Below are 17,865 nucleotides of genomic sequence, written 5' to 3'. Positions count from 1 at the left end.
CATTTTTCTCGCATAGATCTGATAATCTAGTGGTTAGTATAAGCTACTGTAAGTCAGACAATAAAAGTAACCTCTGACTGGCTTGTGTTTTGCACCTTAATAAGTAAATATCTTCCATTGAGTCAGGAATCGCATATAAATATAGCCTCAAACCATATTACGGTGGTGCATTGCCATCAGATATCATTTTCGATGGTCTCTCAAATTTGTCATTGGCCCAACCATGTAGAACTGAATATATTTTGCATTAGTGATATTTTTCTGAGAGTCTTAATGGTTCTGTGGCAAAAGAGAGAGTATACTCTGTAAGGAGCCAGGGGTGGTTAGTAGCAGGACCAGGAATGTTCGGCATTTAAAATATAAAATGGGTGTTTTACCTGCTTGTAGAAAATGCTGTGTGTCTCTCTCTCTCTCCCTCTGCAGGATAGCAGAATATCTGGCCAAATCTTAACACCTGTGAAAGCCTCTGTTTTAAAGATAAGGAGGGAGTGTGGTTTGCCTGTCAATCTGAGAGGGGTTGGAAAAATCTGGGGTATATAAAGCCTTTGCAGGCCCTGTGTCAGTATGATCAATGCCAGATACTGGCCAGTGACCATAGAGTGGGTCTCCGTTAGTAAGTGACAGGGCTTTGAACATACTTCTCTGTGAAATTCATTGTTTTGCGGTCATCCTGGAAACAAATAAACAGTAGTTCAGAAGACCAGAATGGGTGTGCGTGCTTCTAGTATAAGGCTACCTAACCACAGTACTAAGTACCAACATTTCTTTTTCAGAAACAGGTAGTTCTTCTACAATAATCCTGGGAGAGATTAACAGTCCTACCTGGAACTTGTATCACGTAACTAGTCCATTCCAACAACTATATGGACAAGGGAGTCACTAACCTGCCCACAGGCCCTTCAGCAGGCTGGCAACTTTTATCCATAGTATCAGAACCTCTACCCATTATATGCCCCAACTCCTTGCTTTGAATAAAAAACACAAAAACAAACCATTTTAGCAATTTTTACTTTTGGTTTATTAGAACCATGAGTAAAACAAAGAATTAACGTTTACATTTCTCAGCAGTAAGAACCATCCTTTGCTTATAATCTGTGAGATCACTCTCTACTTTTCTATCAAGTAACTCACAGGAAATAATTACAAATCCTTCATCGGTGAAAGTCTTTCTTACAAAACTTTCCCCATAATTAAATGCATGTATCCTATCATTACCAGCTGTGTAATATGTGGCATTTAAGATCCCAATTGCAATAAAGTATCCCCCAGGTTTAAGTAGCTTTGACATCTTTCTCAGGTTTCTGATGTAATCTTCTTGGTTCTGACTAACCGAATCCAGCACCCCCGCCGTGAATAGACAGTCAGTTTGTGGTAACATCACCGAATCTGTGAGGTTTTCTTTGCTGAAGTCAATTTCCACAATGTGTTTAATGGTTTCCTTCACCTTTTCTTCCTTCTCTTGTTCTTTGACACTAAAATAATTAAATCATTACATTATATAGTACAGCAAGCTCAAGGGACATTGCAGAATTGTGTGTTTCACTTCAGTTTCTTTATACATCGGCCACAAAAAAAAAACAATCAAACAAAAAAATTATCTTCTCAAAGAGTATAAACACTTATTTGTAACTCTATGGGGCCTATTCATCAACACTAAAATAACATTTTTAAGGACATTTTCCTTAATTAACATTATTTTGGTATTCATGTAGCCACTTATCACAGGAGATATCATAGATATCTCCTTGCTAAGTTCCCCTGCATTAATTTCCACACTCCCCATACATTAGTACATTAGTATGGGGATGTGGAAATTGTGGTATTCATCAAATTCCGAAAATTATAAATTTTTGGAATTTGATGCAGTTACTATTCACCACTGTGAGGTGGAGAAGAGCAGAATCAACTTACCTGTATCTGCGTGTGCAGGTCCTCCGACGAGTCCCTCCGGCACTCTGCTCCGTCCTCAGGCTCCGGAGGCTGGTCGGACATGTGTGCTCCCCAGCAGAGCACAAGAAAGTTTAGACAAAAAAAAAAAGTTTTTTTTTTCTAATCTGTCATGTGGTCTGCTGGGAAACCACATGACAGACCAGCAGGACGGAGCCGGAGGCTGATGCGCGGACAGGTAAGTTGGGGGGAGGGGTAGGTGAGCGGAGGGGGGAGGGGGGGAGGGGGGTCGGGGGGTACACAAACTTAACACATCTCTAGGCAGTGCTGCGCATGCGCTGGTTTTACAGATGTAACAGCGCATGCGCAGCACTGTTTCCAGATGCGATAAGGTAGTGTAGGCAGGAAAAGTATCTATTTCCCAAAAAGCTGTCATCGCAAAAATGACAGCTTTTCGGAATAGATACTTATGGAGAGGTGGAATGATGAATTCCACCTATAATTAGCTAGAACTCCATGAGAGTTCTAAAGCTAATTATCTCCAGAGAATTTTTAGGTTTAATGAATAGGCCCCTCTATGTGCTCTTTATGTGTAAGTTATCTAAATGATTTCTTCACTTTACATTTTTGTTATTTTGACTTATCCTTTATGTTCTTATATGTTTAGAATCATATTTTACCTGATGCCTCCCAGCTCGGTAACAATCTTAGATGCATGAGTCCAATCAAAAGCCCCAGTGCGGGTGTTCACCCATTTCTTGAGTTCCATAATACAGGACTCTCTTATTTTTAGTATAGTGATGTCTTTAAAAAATTCACTCAGGACAAAAAGATGATGAACCATAGATCCGATACTGATGTCAATTAAAGTTTCTCCTTTTATACGACCTGCAGGGAAGATTCAGATAAGAAGAAATGTAACTTTCTATATAGTCACAGTGAGTTAACGGTAAAGATAGATAATGTGAGTCACAGCATTGGTCCCATACTGAAACGTAATTCATATATGACGTATGTTTCCTGGTGTAATACTGCCAATTAAACAACTTACTGGCAATCTGAGAGTGAATGCATTGCTCACACATGGTATAAATGATACATTGTGTTGGTAAAAAGCTTTAAAAAAAAAAAGCGTGACATATCTTATGTAATTAGTATAACACTCTTGGTTGTGTGGTCGCACCCTGATCTATGCACGGATTTGTCTTTGTGCGTTCAACCACCCAAGGAGTGCTTAAATCAGGGCGCTGCTGTCAGGGGCGGATTGGCCCTTATCTTTTTCAGGAAAAATCCCAGTGGACCATTTGGTTGCGGGACCGCTTCTCAATTGTGGCCCCGCACTCCTGATTTGTGTCACTCGGCCGGCTATTATTTTTATATTTGTCAGCTGCCCGCATCTGAGCCTCTCTCACAAGAGCAGGCTATCCTATTAAACCTCACCCAGAACTACTGCTGCTTAAGATGCCACAGCACCATCGAAGAAGGGTGCATTGAAGTACCAAGCGTGGATCTGTAGGTGGTTGCGGCTGGTGTGGGGTACGTTGCGGGGCCGGTTGCCATCTATGCAGACAGCCCGATTGTCTCCTCTCTACTCGATCCCCTCCCCTGGCTGCGAAGTGTGAAGTTAAAGTTTACACCTGGCAGACTGTGAAGTTAATGACACATCCTGGGGATGAGGCAGAGTGGAGAGGAGACCATTGGGCTGGCTGCAGTGCCTGGTAACAGTGGTAGCCCAGAATTCACAAAGACCTGAGCGGGGGGTTTATTTAATATTCATGAGATCCCCAGCAGGCGAAGGACAACTAGGGACTTAGGGCACATAGGGCCATTTTCAGAGTTCTTTCCAGAGCTAATTTACATTCCCAATCCGCTCCTGGCTGTGGTACACACTGGAGTAGTATATCTATCTTATAAAATGGTCCCTTTTGTGACAAAATAGTCCGGGAGATGATATTAGGTCAAACAAATACAGAATAGGAGATAAAAATAGTTAAGTACAGGATGTTTTATTTTAATTATTTTTAATGAATAAACATTTAACTGGATAACAGAGTTGAACATTCAGAATAAGTTGTTTAAATAGTTGTACATTAATAGCTACTGTCAGTGTAAAAGTGGTTAATTTTGGAAAGAAAATATTATGAAAAGTGAATGGTACTGGCAGGAAATGCTTTATGCTTCTTCAAGGCCAAGGCTGGCATTTCTGCTCACTATGTGCTGTGCTGGATTCTGAACTGGCTGCTCAGATAAGTCCTAATAAAGATATTTTTTGTACTAGTCAATCTTTGGTGAGAATTGGTGTATCTTGGCATTTGTTAATATTTTTCTGTCAGAAATGTGTATTTCAATGAGACATTGATGTGTACTGTATGTTTGTCAGTGAGGCAGTGATGTGTACTGTATGTTTGTCAGTGAAGCAGTGATGTGTACTGTATGTCTGTCAGTGAGGCAGTGATGTGTACTGTATGTTTGTCAGTGAAGCAGTGATGTGTACTGTATGTCTGTCAGTGAGGCAGTGATGTGTACTGTATGTCTGTCAGTGAGGCAGTGATGTGTACTGTATGTTTGTCAATGAGACATTGATGTGTACTGTATGTTTGTCAATGAGACATTGATGTGTACTGTATGTTTGTCAGTGAAGCAGTGGTGTGTACTGTATGTTTGCCAGTGAAGCAGTGATGTGTACTGTATGTTTGTCAGTGAGGCAGTGATGTGTACTGTATGTTTGTCAGTGAGGCAATGATGTGTACTGTATGTTTGTCAGTGAAGCAGTGATGTGTACTGTATGTTTGTCAGTGAGGTAATGATGTGTACCGTATGTTTGTCAGTGAGGTAATGATGTGTACCGTATGTTTGTCAGTGAGGCAGTGATGTGTACTCTATGTTTGTCAGTGAAGCAGTGATGTGTACTGTATGATTGTCAGTGAGGTAATGATGTGTACCGTATGTTTGTCAGTGAGGTAATGATGTGTACCGTATGTTTGTCAGTGAGGCAGTGATGTGTACTCTATGTTTGTCAGTGAAGCAGTGATGTGTACTGTATGTTTGTCAGTGAAGCAGTGATGTGTACTCTATGTTTGTCAGTGAAGCAGTGATGTGTACTGTATGTTTGTCAGTGAGGCAATGATGTGTACTGTATGTTTGTCAGTGAAGCAGTGATGTGTACTGTATGTTTGTCAGTGAGGTAATGATGTGTACCGTATGTTTGTCAGTGAGGTAATGATGTGTACTGTATGTTTGTCAGTAAAGCAGTGATGTGTACTGTATGTTTGTCAGTGAGGCAGTGATGTGTACTGTATGTTTGTCAGTGAGGTAATGATGTGTACCGTATGTTTGTCAGTGAGGCAGTGATGTGTACTCTATGTTTGTCAGTGAAGCAGTGATGTGTACTGTATGATTGTCAGTGAGGCAGTGATATGTATGTTTGTCAGTGAGGCAGTGATGTGTACTGTATATTTGTCAGTAAAGCAGTGATGTGTACTGTATGTTTGTCAGTGAGGCAGTGATGTGTACTGTATGTTTGTCAGTGAGGAAGTGATATGTATGTTTGTCAGTGAAGCAGTGATGTGTACTGTATGTTTGTCAGTGAAGCAGTGATGTGTATGTTTGTCAGTGAGGCAGTGATGTGTACTGTATGTTTGTCAGTGAAGCAGTGGTGTGTACTGTATGTTTGTCAGTGAAGCAGTGATGTGTACTGTATGTTTGTCAGTGAGGCAGTGATGTGTACTGTATGTTTGTCAGTGAGGCAGTGATGTGTACTGTATGTTTGTCAGTGAAGCAGTGATGTGTACTGTATGTTTGTCAGTGAGGCAGTGATGTGTACTCTATGTTTGTCAGTGAAGCAGTGATGTGTACTGTATGATTGTCAGTGAGGCAGTGATATGTATGTTTGTCAGTGAGGCAGTGATGTGTACTGTATATTTGTCAGTAAAGCAGTGATGTGTACTGTATGTTTGTCAGTGAGGCAGTGATGTGTACTGTATGTTTGTCAGTGAGGAAGTGATATGTATGTTTGTCAGTGAAGCAGTGATGTGTACTGTATGTTTGTCAGTGAAGCAGTGATGTGTATGTTTGTCAGTGAGGCAGTGATGTGTACTGTATGTTTGTCAGTGAAGCAGTGATGTGTACTGTATGATTGTCAGTGAGGCAGTGATATGTATGTTTGTCAGTGAGGAAATGATGTGTACTGTATGTTTTTCAGTGAGGCAATGATGTGTACTGTATGTTTGTCAGTGAAGCAGTGATGTGTACTGTTTGTTTGTCAGTGAAGCAGTGATTTGTACTGTATGTTTTTCAGTGAGGCAATGATGTGTACTGTATGTTTGTCAGTGAGGCAGTGATGTGTATGTTTGTCAGTGAGGCAGTGATGTGTATGTTTGTCAGTGAAGCAGTGATGTGTACTGTATGTTTGTCAGTGAAGCAGTGATGTGTACTGAAAATTTCTCAGTGAAGTAGCGATGTGTACTGTATGTTTGTCAGTGAGGCAGTGATGTGGATGTTTGTCAGTGAAGCAGTGATGTGTACTGTATGTTTGTCAGTGAAGCAGTGATGTGTACTGTATGTTTGTCAGTGAAGCAGTGATGTATACTGTATGTTTGTCAGTGAAGCAGTGATGTGTACTGTATTTTTGCCAGTGAGGCAGTGATGTGTACTGTATGATTATCAGTGAGGCAGTGATATGTATGTTGGTCAGTAAGGCAGTGATGTGTACTGTATATATGTCAGTGAAGCAGTAATGTGTACTATAGATTTGTCAATAAAGCAGTGATGTGTACTGTATGTTTGTCAGTGAAGCAGTGATGTGTACTATTTGTTTGTCAGTGAAGCAGTGATGTGTACTGTATGTTTGTCAGTGAGGCAATGATGTGTACTGTATCTTTGTCAGTGAGGTAGTTATGTGTATATTTGTCAGTGAAGCAATGATGTGTACTGTATGTTTGTCAGTGAGGCAGTGATGTATACTGTATGTTTTTCAGTGAAGCAATGATGTGTACTGTATGTTTGTCAGTGAGGCAGTGATGTGTATGTTTGTCAGTGAGGCAGTGATGTGTATGTTTGTCAGTGAAGCTGTGATGTGTACTGTATGTTTGTCAGTGAAGCAGTGATGTGTACTGTATGTTTGTCAGTGAGGAAATGATGTGTATTGTATGTTTTTAGTGAGGCAATGATGTGTACTGTATGTTTGTCAGTGAGGCAGTAATATGTATGTTAGTCAGTGAGGCAGTTATGTGTATGTTTGTCAGTGAAGCAATGATGTGTACTGTATGTTTGTCAGTGAAGCAGTGATGTGTACTGTATGTTTCTCAGTGAAGTAGTGATGTGTACTGTATGTTTTTCAGTGAGGCAGTGATGTGGATGTTTGTCAGTGAGGCAGTGATGTGTACTCTATGTTTGTCAGTGAAGCAGTGATGTGTACTTTATGTTTGTCAGTGAAGCACTGATGTGTACTGTATGATTATCAGTGAGGCAGTGATATGTATGTTTGTCAGTGAGGCAGTGATGTGTTCTGTATATTTGTCAGTGAAGCAGTGATGTGTACTATAGATTTGTCAGTGAAGCAGTGAAGTGTACTGTATGTTTGTCAGTGAAGCAGTGATGTGTACTGTTTGGTTGGCAGTGAAGCAGTGATGTGTACTGTATGTTTGTCAGTGAGGCAATGATGTGTACTGTATGTTTGTCAGTGAGGCAGTAATATGTATGTTAGTCAGTGAGGCAGTGATGTGTATGTTTATCAGTGAAACAATTATGTATACTGTATGTTTGTCAGTGAAGCAGTGATGTGTACTGTATGTTTGTCAGTGAAGCAGTTATGTGTATGTTTGTCAGTGAAGCAGTGATGTGTACTGTATGTTTTTCAGTGAGGCAATGATGTGTACTGTATGTTTGTCAGTGAAGCAGTGATGTGTACTGTTTGTCAGTGAAGCAGTGATGTGTACTTTATGTTTTTCAGTGAGGCAATGATGTGTACTGTATGTTTGTCAGTGAGGCAGTGATGTGTATGTTTGTCAGTGAGGCAGTGATGTGTATGTTTGTCAGTGAAGCAGTGATGTGTACTGTATGTTTGTCAGTGAAGCAGTGATGTGTACTGTATGTTTGTCAGTGAGGAAATGATGTGTACTGTATGTTTTTAGTGAGGCAATGATGTGTACTGTATGTTTGTCAGTGAAGCAGTGATGTGTACTGTATGTTTCTCAGTGAAGCAGTGATGTGTACTGTATGTTTGTCAGTGAGGCAGTGATGTGTACTGTATGTTTGTCAGTGAAGCAGTGATGTGTACTTTATGTTTGTTAGTGAAGCAGTGATGTGTACTGTATTTTTGTCAGTGAAGCAGTGATGTGTACTGTAAGTTTGTCAGTGAGGCAGTGATGTGTACTGTATGATTATCAGTGAGGCAGTGATATGTATGTTTGTCAGTGAGGCAGTGATGTGTACTGTATGTTTGTCAGTGAAGCAGTGATGGGTACTCTTTGGTTGTCAGTGAAGCAGTGATGTGTACTGTATGTTTGCCAGTGAGGCAATGATGTGTACTGTATGTTTGTCAGTGAGGCAGTGATGTGTATGTTTGTCAGTGAGGCAGTGATGTGTATGTTTATCAGTGAAACAGTGATGTATACTGTATGTTTGTCAGTGAAGCAGTGATGTGTACTGTAGGTTTGTCAGTGAGGAAATGATGTGTACTGTATGTTTTTCAGTGAAGCAATGATGTGTACTGTATGTTTGTCAGTGAGGCAGTGATGTGGATGGTTGTCAGTGAGGCAGTGATGTGTACTGTATGTTTGTCAGTGAAGCAGTGATGTGTACTGTATGTTTGTCAGTGAGGCAATGATGTGTACTGTATGTTTGTCAGTGAGGCAATGATGTGTACTGTATGTTTGTCAGTGAGGCAGTGATGTGCTGCTTTTCTCTGAGCAGTCTCTGTGAGAGATGTTATTGTTTACACTTGTGGAGTCATACAGCTGTGGATTTGTGAAGAGGTTTTTATAAAATTGAGAAGTAGATCAGGCCTGAGGTGTGTGGTCACAGGGAAACTAAGCACGTCAAGTGATCTAATGTGTCCAATTATGTTGTTGGGATTGGTCTCAATATACCACACTATTTTATAAATATCTCAATAACCAAAACATTTTATTTTATTTCTCAATTTTCTCTTATTCAGTAATTGGAAGATACTTCTATGATACTCATGTCTGCCATCATTTCTGTGCTGTGTGCATAATGTTTGGTGGGTTAGCGCTCTTCCACCTGAGAGACAAAAGACCATGGGTGGAAGTGACATCTGTAGCTAACATCTCTCTGTGTTCAGGGAAAGTTTCACCTGTTCAAATTACGCACAGCAGAGGAACAATGTAGTTATCTCTGTACATAGAGGTATAGCATAGAGCTGCGGCACCCAGAGCAGGCTCTTGCTGTGAGGACCCCCATCTTGCAGTGCTGAAGTGTGTCTGGGGACTAGGCATAGCCGGGATACATTTAAGATGCATTTAGAATCCCTAATCCCGGCTAGGGTTAAATGACAGGCGTTTATAATCCAGACGCCTGTCATTTTCCCAACGCTGGCACACCGGCTCCCGGCATCCGGATCAAAGGGATGCCGGGCCCCGCAAGCGGACAGCCGCATTAGGTTTAGGTCACCCGGAGGGCCTTAGGGTTAGGCACCCCCCCGGGAGGGTTAGGCTAGGGGGAGGGAGGGTTAGGGTTAGGCACCCCCTCTGGGATTTAGGTTTAGGCAGCGGGGAAGGGGGGGTTAGGCACTTGGGGGGAAGGTTAGGGTTAGGCACCCCTAAGGAGGGGTTGGGTTAGGGGGTTAGAATAGAATAGTTTATACTTACCTTTAGACGATCGGGATTTTTACAGCGCTGTCGGTCTTCCGCTGCCGGGCTCTGCTGTTTTGTCGGGCTGTCAAACTGCTGGGATTCAAACTGCTGGTCATGTGGCAGCCGGCATTCCATTCCGAATGCGGCATAGCCAGCACATGGGGCTGAGATGTAGCAAGTGTACAGAAATAGCAGTACCTATTATGGAACCACAGTAATTTTTTTTATTTAATTAGATTCTCAAGTAAGCAAACAAAATGTATTGTGTTCATAAAATAGAATAGAACATGATCAATACAAAACCACCTGAAAACAAAATAAGGAGAGAAGCCATGAAGGTGTTTAGGGGTTCTGGGGATCTTTGGTTTACTGTATGTCCTGGATGCCTGGGATGGGTGTACTGTATGTTTTGGGGGTAGGGAGGGTATTGTATGTCCCTAGGGCTTGGCGGATGGTAGGGTGGATAGTGTATATACCTGTCACAAGGGAGGTAGGGTGGGTAGTTTATGTCTCTGTGGCCTGGGGTAGGACAGGTAGTGTATGTCCCTTTGGGCTGCTAGGGTGGGTAGTGTATGTTCCAGAGGCCAGGGAATAGTGTGGGTAGGGGTAGTGTATGTTCCTGAGCCATGGGGGAGCACTTTATGTCTGGGGAGTAGTATATCTCCCAGGGGCCAGGGGGTTGGGGTAGGTAGCGCATGTCCCTGTGGCTGGAGGGCACGGCAGGTAGTGTATGTCAGGTAGTGTATGTTACTAGGGCCAGAAGGTAGGGCATGTAGTGAATGTTACTGAGACCAGAGGGTAGGGTGGATAGTGTATGTCACTGGGCCCGGAGGGTAGGTCAGGCATTGTAGGTTGCCAGGGCCAAAGGGTAGGGTGGGTATATTATTGTGGCCAGAGGGTAGAGTGGGTAACTTATGTTGCTGGGGTGTGGTTAGGGCAAGTAGTGTGGGGAGGGTATTTTTTCACACACCTGATTCCCTGAGCCTACACACACTTATGGTGAGGTATGAGGGACAGATGAGATGGTGGTACCTGGTGATGCAATTTTGGGCAATAAGCTAAGGGTGAGTGGATGAGATAACAGGATAGTTCTGTTAGTCAAAGGCTACTACAGGCTCTATTTGGAAAAATGCTCTTAAATCTGAGGAATTGTGGTGTGAGGCTCTGTACAGACTGAGACCTAGGGGTAAATTTACTAAAATGAGAGGTTCTAGAAGTGGAGATGTTGCCCATAGCAAGCAATCAGATTCCAGCTATTATCTTCTAGAAGGTGCTAGTTAAATGTTAAGTAGAATATGATTGGTTGCTATGGGCAACATCTCCACTTGTAAAAATTATCACATTAGTAAATATACACCCAAGTCTCACTTCAATAACATGGATCACGCACACCCACACGCACACACACACCCTACCCTTCTGGTTGCTCTACTCATTCTGTCTTATGAACAGCACTTACAAGCTCCGCTCCTTGATCTATTCTTTTCTTCACTGCTGCATCCATGTGGCTGGTTACTGGATACCACCAGTGGTGCAGTGTCGGACCAGCAGCTGAGCGTGAGCCTCTGTGACTCTTCACACAGTGCCTGTGTTGTTTCTGCACAGCTGTAGTACCATTTGGGGCAGTGGAGTAACTAGGGTTTTTGGAGCCCAGGGCAAGTTGAAGAATGCCCCCACACACACACACACACAAAAAAAAATGTGCGAATGCGCGTAGGAAAAAATGGGAGTGGTCACATTCCGAAGGGGTGTGTTCACATACCGAAGGGCATGGTCACTAAAAATGGGGTGTGCCAACAGGGGGAGTAACCCATTTTTCTTCACTCTGGGAACATTCCTTTCCATTCTATATGCACCTTACCTATACGGTGGTTTCTCACAATGTGGTACCTCTGAAGATGTATCCTCCCTGGGACGACGGCGTCTTCAGTCGGTATTCAATATTTATGTACTGTAGGTCACCTTGTACAGAAGATGCCTGTTTGTGTAGGAATATTAACAAGGTCATCATCATACAACAGCGGTTCAACCAGACTCCTTCCCGCTGTGTCTCTTAGCAACACCATCACCTCCCCTTTGCATCACCTTTCAGCCACACCATCACAGATACACACACACACTGACACACACACACACACTGTCACAGATACACACATTGACACACACACTGATACAGATACACACACACTGATACACACACACTGACACAGATACACACACTGACACACACACTGATACAGATACACACACACTGACACAGATAAACACACACTGACACTGATACACATGCACACACTGACACACACACAGAGGCTCACGCTCACACACAGAGGCTCACGCTCACACACTGACACAGATACACACACACTGACACTGATACACTTGCACTCACTGACACACATACTGACACAGAGACACACACTGACACAGATACACACACACACACTGACAGAGATAAACACACTGACACAAATGCACACACATTGACACACACACACTGACACAGATACACACACACACTGGCACACACACACACACACACACGTGTACAGATACACATACACACTGAAACAGATATACACACACACTAACATAGATAGACACACACACACTGACACAGATATACACACTGACACATACACTGACACCGAAACACACACACTAACACACACAAACACACTGATACAGATACACACACACTGACAGATACACACACACACTGACAAAGATGCACACACACTAACACAGATACACACACACACTGACACACACACTGACACAGATACACACATACACACTGACATAGATATAGACACATTGACACACACTGATACAGATATACACACACACTGACACACATACTGACACAGAGACACACACACTGACAGATAAACACACACTAACACACATACACACAGTGACACAGCTACGCACACACACTGACACAGACATACACACACAGACACTGACACAGATACACACACACACTTACACAGATAAACACACTGACACAGAAACACACACTGACACAAACACTGACATAGATACACAGACACTGACACAGATACACACACTGACTCAGATACACACACACACTGACATAGATACACACACACACTGACACACACACATTGACACAGATACAAACAGTGTGACACAGATACACACACTGACACAGATATACACACATACTGACACAGATACACACACTGACATATGCACACTCTGACACAGATACACACACACTGACACAGATACACACACTGACACAAATACACATACACTGACACAGATACATAGACACACTGACACATACACACACACTGATCAGATACACACACACAGACACAGATCCACATACACACACTGACACAGATACACACACACACACTGACACAGACACACACACACTGACACAGATACACACACTGACACACACACTGATACAGATACACACACTGACACACACTGACAGATGCACACACACTGACACAGATACACACACACTGACACATACACACACTGACACAGATACACACTCACTGACACAGATACACACACTGACACAAACACTGACACAGATACACACACACTGACATAGATACAAACATACACACACTGACACAGATACATACACACACACACTGACATAGTAACACACAAGGACACAGATACACACACACACTGACACACACACTGACATAGATACACACACACACACTGGCTCAGATACACACACACTGACACAGATACACACACACACTGACACAGATACACACACACTTACACATGCACTGACACACACTGACAGATGCACACACACTGACACAGATACTTACACTGACACAGATACATACACACTGACACAAACACTGACACAGATACACACACACTGACACAGATACACACACACTGACAAAGATGCACACACAGTAACATAGATACACACACACACTGACACAGATATACACATACACACTAACACAGATGCACACTATGACACACACACACTGATACAGATATACACACACTGACAGATAAACACACACTAACACACATACACACACTGACAAAGATACACTGACACAGATACACATACACACTGAAACAGATATACACACACAGACACTGACACAGATACACACCCTACACAGAAACACACACTGACACAAACACTGACACTGATACACACACCCTGACACAGATACACACACACTGATGAAGATGCACACACACTAACACAGATACACACACACACTGACACAGATACACACATACACACTAACACAGATGCACACACTCTGACACACACACATACTGATACAGATATACACACACACTGACAGATAAACACACACTAACACACATACACACACTGACAAAGATACACTGACACAGATACACATACACACTGAAACAGACACTGACAAAGACACACAGACACTGACACAGATACACACACTGACACAGAAATACACACTGACACAAACACTGACACTGATACACACACACTGACACAGATACACACACACTGACATAGATACACACACACACACTGACACAGATATACACACATACTGACACAGATACACACACACTGACAGATGCACACACTGACACAGATACACACACACTGACACAGATACACACACTGACACAGATACACATACACACACTGACACACACATACTGACACATATACATAGACACACTGACACAGATACACACACACTGACACAGATACACATACACACACTGACACAGATACACCCACACACTGACAAAGACACACACACACTGACACAGAAACACATGCACTGACACACACTGACATATGCACACACACTGACACAGATACACACACACACACTGACACAGATACATACAAACTGACACACACACCCTGACACAGATACACACACATGACACAGATCCAAACACATTGTCTCTCAAACTGACACAGATACACACGCTGACACAGATACACACTCATTGACACAGATACACACACTGACACAAACACTGACAGATACACACACACTGACACAGATACAAACATACACACAGTGACACAGATACATACACACACATACACTGACACACACACTGACACAGTAATATACACAAGGACACAGATACACACACACTGACACAGATACACACACACACTGACACAGATACACACACACTGACACATATACACATACACACATTGACACAGATACACACACACACACTGACACAGATACACACTGACACATACACTGACAGATGAACAAACACTGACACAGATACACACATGCTGACAAAGATACACACACGCTGACAAAGATACAAACACACTGACACAGATACACACTGACATACACACACTGACACAGATACACTTATAGACACAGATACACACACACTGACACACACTGACACACAGATACACACACACTGACACAGATACACACACTGACACAGATACACATACACACACTGACACAGATACACACACTGACTCACACACACTGACACAGATACACACAAACTGACACAGATACATAGACACACTGACACACACACACTGACACAGACACACTGACACAGATACACACACACACACACTGACACAGATACACATACACACACTGACACAGATACACACGCACTGACACAGATACACACACAATGGCACAGATACACACACACTGACAAATGCACTGACACACACTCTAACAGATGCACACACACTGACACAGATACACACACACACTGACATACACACACACTGACACAGATACACATTCAGACACAGATACACACACTGACACAAAAACTGACACAGATACAAACACACACATGCACACACTGACACAGATACACACACACTGAAACACACACACTGACACAGTAACACACACAAGGACACAGATACACACACACTGACACACACTGACAAAGATACACACACACACTGACACACAGATGCACACACTGACTCACACACACACTGACACAGATACACACACACTGACACAGATACACACACACATTGATACAGATACACAATGACAGGCACACACACACTGACACACATGCAAATTGACACAGATACACACACACTGACACAGATGCACTGACACACACACTGACACAGACACACACACACATATACACCTTTCACACAAATGCAGCCAGCCAAGTAAAACATCGCTGACATCAATTGACAGTCACCCTCCTCACCCTCGTGGCAGTCCAAACTCCCTGCAAAAGAAAATATATACTTACCTGGTCCGGAGCAAAGAGGGTGCCGGGGAAGGAGAACCCTGTCACAGTCACCTCTGGCAGCAGCTCTCAGAATAGAGAGAATAGAGAGAATGGGAAGACTGCCTGAGTGCCTGCCACAGCGCCCAGGGCACGTGCCCCACTCACTGATTTGGGGACCAGTGGACTGAGCAATCGTGGCGGTCTATATATGAAATGTTTAAAGAAAAAAAAAATACTGCCTATCCACCACACTTGGTGCCCTCTGCTGGAGCCAGCTCCGGCAGTTCTCCCCTGACTACACCCATGACTGTACACTATATAACCATGTTATATATCTATAGCAACAATTTATCCTGAATACAAACCTGTTACTAATGCACTGTGCAGCTTCTCCATAGTAAATACCACTGACTCATCTCTGAATGCACTTTCTGAATCATAATAACATTGTAGGAAGTCCCTGGAATCCATCCCATGCACATGGTAAAGCTTCAACTTGGGTCTGGCTTCCATTCTCTTGTCTTCTGTCACACAGGACGGGATGAGTCTCTGATCTTTATTTGTAGCCTTATAGTAATATGTATGGCTGTTCTCTTTATATACAGAAGAATCCTATAGTTATTTAAACTTATTAGAATGTTGTCATACACAGCTGACTATAAATGTATCACTAAATGCAGAGATCTTATGACAATTAGTGATGAGTAAATATTTGACCTAACCAGGTGATAATGCCACAACGCTACAATGTGATATGAATAATCAATATTATGTTTATGATTAAACATCTACACTCCATCCTAGTAAGCTCCATCTTAGTAAGACCCATTAGATATTTGTCTTGAAATTAACCCCCCCCCCTTTCAGTGTGGTGGCTCATTTTATGTTTAGTAAAGATTAATTGTGTGTGTAAATAGTGAACAAGTAACAACTTAATAATTCTAAGTTTAAAACTAGAAAAATATATCATTACCAGCAGGTGACATTATATTTTAAACCTGCCGCTGCTCAGAGACTGACATATAGTTATGTTATTTATGTAGAGAGTAATTATCATTAGTTAAAGCCATAAGTAGCAAACTTTAAATTTAAACCAGTGACTTCCTAACATAAGAAACTGAGGGCCTGATTCAGACCCGCTCGCGAGCGCTGAGCGCTCGCAAGCGGGTCGATGGTGCCCAAGTGTGCATGCGCACGACGGAGGCGGCTCCGTCATGCGCATGCGCGAGACCCGAATAACGACGGCCAAGCCATCGATAAGGGTCTCGCACCAAAGGGGGCGTGCTGTCGATGGTGATTGACAGCACGCCCCCTTTGGTGGGCATGCCGGGGTCGTGGCTGCCCAGATGGAGGCATTCCCATGGGAACGCCTACCGTCTGGGTTTGGCCCCACTGACATCACAAGTGATGTCAGTGGGAGAGCTTTTGGCTCTCACAGAGCCAAAAGCACTCCTGGGCTTGCGACAGCGAGACCCTACCGCAGGGTCTCATCGCAAGCCCGATAGTCTCGATGGTCTTGACCATCGCGACCATCATTTTGGCCACTCGCTATAGCTGTGGGTGGTCACCCACAGCTATGTGAGTGGCCAGGAGGCCGCTCCAAATAGTAAGAGAGCCCTGATTCAGAGCGAGCGCTCTGTCTGAGCGTCCGGCTCTGAATCAGGGCCAGAGCACTATTGCAAGCAAGAAACACATTAATGTACTGACTACACACAATAAGGTAACATTGGCATAGCCAACATATCTATTTAGTCACATCATCCATGTCAGAACAAGATTTCTCTCAAAATCTAAGTTGCGTTTGATGCAAAGAGCCCTGTTCCACAAAGAAAGTGCACCACCACGGAATGGCCAGCGATAGTGGGTAGCAGCCAAAAACATTTTACCTTGTAAACTTCTCATTTATTTA

The 17,865-nt window shown here is 42.9% G+C and overlaps 1 protein-coding gene across 1 annotated transcript; it reads right to left on the bottom strand.

Moving 5' to 3' along the window:
* Positions 1-1,045: 1,045 nt before the first annotated feature.
* LOC148509684 (nicotinamide N-methyltransferase-like) lies at positions 1,046-16,469 on the bottom strand. Its single transcript, XM_088442949.1, has 3 exons — positions 16,322-16,469; positions 2,568-2,775; positions 1,046-1,472 (listed from the first exon to the last, which is right to left on the bottom strand). The coding sequence occupies exons 1-3, from the start codon at positions 16,467-16,469 to the stop codon at positions 1,046-1,048; spliced, it is 783 nt and encodes a 260-aa protein (XP_088299075.1).
* Positions 16,470-17,865: the final 1,396 nt, after the last annotated feature.

This window comes from Taudactylus pleione, unplaced genomic scaffold, assembly GCF_031769625.1.
Source record: "Taudactylus pleione unplaced genomic scaffold, aTauple2 ptg000318l, whole genome shotgun sequence".
Classification (NCBI taxonomy): Eukaryota; Metazoa; Chordata; class Amphibia; order Anura; family Myobatrachidae; genus Taudactylus; species Taudactylus pleione.
Note: the sequence above shows the minus strand (reverse complement) of the source record. Positions and strands in the feature narration are given on the sequence as shown.